Source organism: Camellia sinensis, chromosome 4 (assembly GCF_055761805.1).
Source record: "Camellia sinensis isolate YWXY chromosome 4, ASM5576180v1, whole genome shotgun sequence".
Lineage (NCBI taxonomy): Eukaryota > Viridiplantae > Streptophyta > Magnoliopsida > Ericales > Theaceae > Camellia > Camellia sinensis.
This window is the reverse complement of record NC_138964.1, coordinates 12,787,492-12,793,033: the sequence shown is the minus strand read 5'-3', so window position 1 is coordinate 12,793,033 and position 5,542 is coordinate 12,787,492. Positions and strand designations below refer to the sequence as shown.

At 37.0% G+C, this 5,542-nt stretch overlaps 1 protein-coding gene across 3 annotated transcripts; it reads left to right on the top strand.

Annotated features, from left to right (window-relative positions):
• The first annotated feature begins 1,366 nt into the window (after window positions 1-1,366).
• On the top strand, window positions 1,367-5,542 carry LOC114281483 (Ypt/Rab-GAP domain of gyp1p superfamily protein). 3 transcript variants are annotated; one of them, XM_082924242.1, is made up of 4 exons: window positions 1,367-1,470; window positions 1,920-2,096; window positions 2,523-4,396; window positions 5,118-5,542. In XM_082924242.1, the coding sequence occupies exons 2-4, from the start codon at window positions 2,036-2,038 to the stop codon at window positions 5,256-5,258; spliced, it is 2,076 nt and encodes a 691-aa protein (XP_082780368.1). In that variant the 5' UTR covers window positions 1,367-1,470; window positions 1,920-2,035; the 3' UTR covers window positions 5,259-5,542. The 3 variants fall into 3 exon arrangements, with proteins under 3 accessions (XP_082780368.1, XP_082780370.1, XP_082780369.1); XM_082924244.1 differs by lacking the exon at window positions 1,367-1,470 and adding an exon at window positions 1,631-1,746; XM_082924243.1 differs by lacking the exon at window positions 1,367-1,470 and adding an exon at window positions 1,669-1,804.

Below are 5,542 nucleotides of genomic sequence, written 5' to 3'. Positions count from 1 at the left end.
CATTATTTTTTATTATGCCACCAAATACCCATTTTTTAAAATTATTTTTAAACAAATTACTAACTCCATACCCAACTTCTAATGGTTGTTTGGTTGTATGATTTTAAGTTGTTTAAATTATAAAATGATGTTTTTGTCCATGATTTGTACAAATTGATGATAGGATGAAATAGAAAAAATGTTTATAGTTTAAGAGATAAAAAACTGAAATTAATTTTTTTATTTTTTTTTATTTTTAACATATAGGTCCTGTTCTTGTCTTTGTAATTTGTAGGGACTAGGTGATGCTGTGCTTGAAATTATATTTATGGAACTGTTTGTAATTTGTTGATGGCTTCAAAGATCAGCTGGGTCATCTGAAAATTTCTTGAAATGTGTTTTTGAATAGGCAATTTTGAGTTTATAATTTTTCATGTTACTATTTCTTGTTTTGAGATTACTGTTGATTATCATCATAACCCAGAAATAAATTGGGGGAATTTGTATGTAAATCGTTGGTGATTATATCTTATTTAGTTTCTTCCTTAAATCAAGAGTAACTTAATAAAAGTTTCCATTTGGGGTCCTTTTGTGTATGGATTGTAAGTGCATTAGCTTATGAACTTATCAATTGGGTGCCAATTGGTGTTTATACAGACATAGAGTGCTCGTGTATTTTGTTTTGTCAGCAAAAACAGATTGAGCTGCTGGATCTACCCAAAGTTTTTCAGAGTTTTTATTTTTCTCGTATATTTCTTTTTTAATTCTTGGAAAGTGCATATCTGTGCTTTGTATTTTCAAAAGCAATTTTCTCCAAAATCTAAAGATTTTGTTAGTCCTTCTTTTTTTTTTTTTTTTTTTTTTTAACCTAGCCATTTGGAACCTTTGCCATAATGTAAATCAAATGCATTAATATTTTTACTTCCAATGCATGGATGTTATTTTTGTAAGATGATTAAGTAGCTTTGTTTGGATCCTCTTTTTTAATGGGCTTTTCAATTTGGCATTTGATTTTGTTATTAGTTTTAGCTCTTGTTAAAAAGGCCAAAAAGTAAAACACCCCCCCCCCCCCCCCCCCCCCACACGCGCGCGTTACAAAGTAGAAAACTGAAACCAAGTTCATAAAAATGCTGAAAGCAAGACCTTAAAATGAGTAACAAAAGCGAAGTTGATACAAACAAAGCTGCTACCTAGATTTGATTCCAATGAAATTTTTTATGGAAATTACCAGTTACGGTTAATGCTAATTTATTACATTCATGCAAACAAAGCCGCTACCCAGATTTGATTCCAATGAAATTTTTTATGGAAATTATCAGTTACGGTTAATGCTAATTTATTACATTCTAATGTGGCTTGTTGGATAATTTTAATTGGTCTTATCCAGATATGCTGGTTTGAGGAGGCGTCTCCTAGTTGAGCCACACATTCCCAAGGATGGAAGCAATTCTCCTGATCTTGTTATGGATAACCCGCTGTCGCAAAACCCAGGTCGAATGTCTAAACCTCTCTTGAGAATTTCCTTGACTTCGTTTCTATTAAGCTTGTGGCCTTAATTAATACTTACAATTGCTGCCTTGCTAGATGCCACTGTTGCTATTCTGGTGACTAGATTCTATAAGACTTTCATATTGAGATATGATTTAGTTATCTATCAAGGAAGTTAGTTGCATCACAATGTAACAACACCTCCTCCCCATCTCAAACCACTCTGAAAAAAAAGGAGGAGAAAAAATCTACTGTGGGAACTGAGAAGATGAAAAGAAGGTTTATCAAAACAGCTATATACTATGGCAGTCTTGGAGGCACGGACACCTCCAAGAAGGTGCATATCCGTGTCCGTGCTTCTTAGATGGCAATGCTCCTACAGATTTATGATTGAATTGACTCACTCTTCATTGAATGTTGTACTCAGCGTTTTTTATGATTATGTTGTGCAGATAGCATTTGGGGACGCTTCTTTCGGAATGCTGAACTGGAGAGAATGGTTGACTAAGATTTGTCCCGTTTATATCCTGAACATGGAAGCTACTTCCAGACACCGGGATGCCAAAGCATGTTGAGACGTATTTTGTTGTTGTGGTGTCTTAGACATCCAGAATATGGCTACCGACAAGGTGGGTTTTATTGTTTTCACTAAAGTCATGAATTTTTCTTTGGTTTTATTTTTCATTTTTTTAAAGGCAATACTTTCTGTTCTCACTGAACAATGAAAATTCAAATGAAATTTCTAAATACAAAATGGAATATCCTTCTTTCTTCTGGTCAGAATGAAAAGCTAAGGATATGTGTTGGTTATGTTTTTGTTTTTATTTTCCAGAAGAATAAATTAAAATTGCTTGGCAAATTGTTTTTGAAACTGTACCCACTTTTTAGAAAACACCAAAAAAGTTAATTTCAAATTTCAAAATTTTCTTTCGCACAGAAATGAAAACGATATGAAAACTCTAGGACACGTATGCACACAAACTCCTACTCATTTTTCGAAGGAAGATTGTTTTACTGCATGTTTTTTTTTACCCTTTCTTCTGGTTTGTCAACAGGAATGCATGAACTCTTGGCTCCTCCGTTATACGTTCTGCATGCTGATGTGGAGCATCTTTCTCAAATGCGAAAGCTTTATGAAGACCAATTCGTTGATAAATTTGATAGCTTCACATTTGACGAGAGTGATTTAACATATAATTTTGATTTTAAGAAGTTTTCTGAATCTGCACAAGATGGGATTGGCTCACAAACACGTCCAGTGAAGGTTAGCAGTCTTGATGAACTTGATCCCAAGATACAAGATCTTGTATTGCTTAGCGATGCTTATGGAGCTGAAGGTGAATTGGGGGTTGTCCTGTCCGAGAAATTTATGGAGCATGATGCTTATTGTATGTTTGATGCTTTGATGAGTGGGGCCGGAGGTGCAGTTTCCATGGCGGAATTTTTCACACCTTATCCTTTAACCGGCTCACATACTGGGTTACCTCCTGTGATTGAAGCTTCTTCTGCATTGTACCATCTGCTTTCGATTGTTGATGCGTCTCTTCACAGTCACCTTGTTGAGCTCGGGGTAGAGCCCCAGTACTTTGCACTCCGCTGGTTACGGGTTTTATTTGGGCGTGAGTTCACACTTGAGGATCTGTTAATAGTCTGGGATGAAATATTTGCATATGATAATAGTAAAATAAGTGATTATGCTGATGATGATGGGTCCACCTTTGCGGTCCTCAGTTCACCTAGGGGAGCATTCATTTCAGCTCTTGCAGTGTCGATGATACTTTACGTGAGATCTTCCCTACTTGCTACCGAGAATGCTACTACTTGTCTTCAGAGATTGCTGAACTTTCCAGCCGACATAAATCTGAAGAAAATAATAGCAAAGGCAAAATCTTTGCAGGTTCTAGCACTGGATGCTAATAAGTCTACACCATTGCCAATGCATACTGGGGCTTATTTTGACCGAAGTAAATCAGTGGCTGTGAGAGGTCATAGCCTATCATCAGGTTCTACTTCTCCAAGAACTCCTCTGAGTTTGGTACCCGACAGCTATTGGGAAGAAAAGTGGAGAGATCTGCACAAGGCAGAACAACTTAAGCAAAGTAGTTTAGAAAAACAAGTGCCTAAACAAAAAAAGGGTTGGTCGGAAAAAGTGAGAGTGAGTCTATCTAGAGCTGAATCTGACCCATCCCCATCAAAGGTTGACAGCAGTAAAAAAGAACCCGAACCATCCGTGAGAAGAAGTTTGCTGGAGGATTTGTCCAGGCAGCTTGGATTGGAGGAAGATTCAGCAAAAATAGTATGTAATGAAGATTTCGGTCAGAAAGACGCTGCTGAAGAGGGATGCTTGTGTGGCAATGGTGGCAGTGAAGAGAACTCTTGTACTTTCTCAGATTCACCAAGTCCTAATTACCAAGAAAATCAATCTGAGAGAAGTAGTGTTGCGTCAAATTTATTTATTGATGAAAATGATGATGAATCCAACAATGTTGAGTTGTGTAGGACCCTTGAGGGAGACTCACCTCTTCCAGTCTCTGATCCTCCAGAGGATGGCTTTTTGAAATCTGGACTGAATGAAGAAGATTCTGTAGGAAACAACACAACAACTAGAATGGATTCTCCAGAGAATGTTTGTTTGAAATCTGGACAGAATGACGATGCTATGGGTAAACCACGGAAGCTTGTGTCTGGTAAATTCCAGTGGTTTTGGAAGTTTGGACGGAATAGTGGTGAGGAGGGGACATCTGAAAGAAGTGTCTCCAAAGCTACGAAAGCTTCCATTGGTGCAAGTGATCATCAGAGTAATGCAGAAGCCTCTTCAATGGTAAATGGATCTACCAACTCTTTTTTAAGTAGCAAAGGTGATACTGTGGACCAGAATGTAATGATCACATTGAAGAATCTTGGTCAGTCCATGCTCGAGAATATTCAGGTAAATTATTTGAATATTTATTGCTTAGATATATGTAAGACTCTTGTTTTAGGATTGTCCTCAACTTGAAGGCCATGTTTGTTTGGATGGACATGGGTGGACATGGCTTTGGAATTGGATTAATAATCTAACAAAATGCATAATTTGATGTTTGGCTAAGAAGGTTTGGGTTTGGATTATTGAATCCCAAGACAGCAGGTGGGATACAAAATGGAGGACTAAAAGTAGGGATTCAGACTAACTAGTTAAATTACAAAATCAATAGATAATCCTTAGCCAATCTAAACATGGGATAGTATACACAATCCAAAGGGATTGATATTAGTCCTGAAAATGTTAATCCCATCTAATCTAGTCCATCCAAACAAACATGTCCTAACTGTATATGTTATACCCAAATGTGTTGATACATTTCGGCTGTGGTGTTTGCTTTATTTGAGCATATAATCAAATCTAACATGGTCTACCTAAGCTGAGTGTTACCTTTGGCACTTTTGTGTTTCACTTCCTAGTTGCTGAAGTTTCTTACTTGAAATTTTACAGTAGGATCTTTTATTTACACATACCTTAAATAGCTGGCTCATCATAGTGTGATATGAACTTGCTGAGAAGCATTTAGGATTACCTTGAGTGAAAACTTGGTAACAATACCACTGCTTAACTCTTCATCTCTCTCTCTCTCTCTCTCTCTCTCTCTCTCTAACCATTTACATTGCTTCAGGTAATCGAGTCGGTGTTCCAGCAAGAGAGGGGACAAGTAGAGAACTTGTCTAAAAATGTTCTTGTGGGCAAAAGACAAGTTACAGCGGTGGCGGCTCTCACGGAGCTTCGGAAAATTAGCAACCTTTTATCGGAGATGTGAGGTTGAAATTATTTTTATAGGTAATAATAAGCTGTAAATACCCATTTTGTAATTACTGATATTATTATTAGTCTTTCTCCAAGTCCCAAATAAGTGAGTTTCTTCGGCTTCTCATATTTTTACTTCTCCCCTCACCCTCACCCTCTCACCCTCACCCTCACCCTCACCCTCACCCTCATCCTCCCTGCAATTCAAATTCTGTTTCAGAGTGTTAGATACCAATGTGTAAATATGACTTGCTTATTGTAATATTTGATTGAGAATTGTATTTTCTTTATGCAAAA

Excerpts from the sequence above, each read along its gene's own strand:
- LOC114281483 (XM_082924242.1), top strand. The coding sequence starts at position 2,036 with ATGTTGAGACGTATTTTGTTGTTGTGGTGTCTTAGACATCCAGAATAT. Across the intron at positions 2,097-2,522 it reads AGAATATGGCTACCGACAAG|GAATGCATGAACTCTTGGCT; the intron begins GTGGGTTTTATT and ends GTTTGTCAACAG. Across the intron at positions 4,397-5,117 it reads CCATGCTCGAGAATATTCAG|GTAATCGAGTCGGTGTTCCA; the intron begins GTAAATTATTTG and ends ACATTGCTTCAG.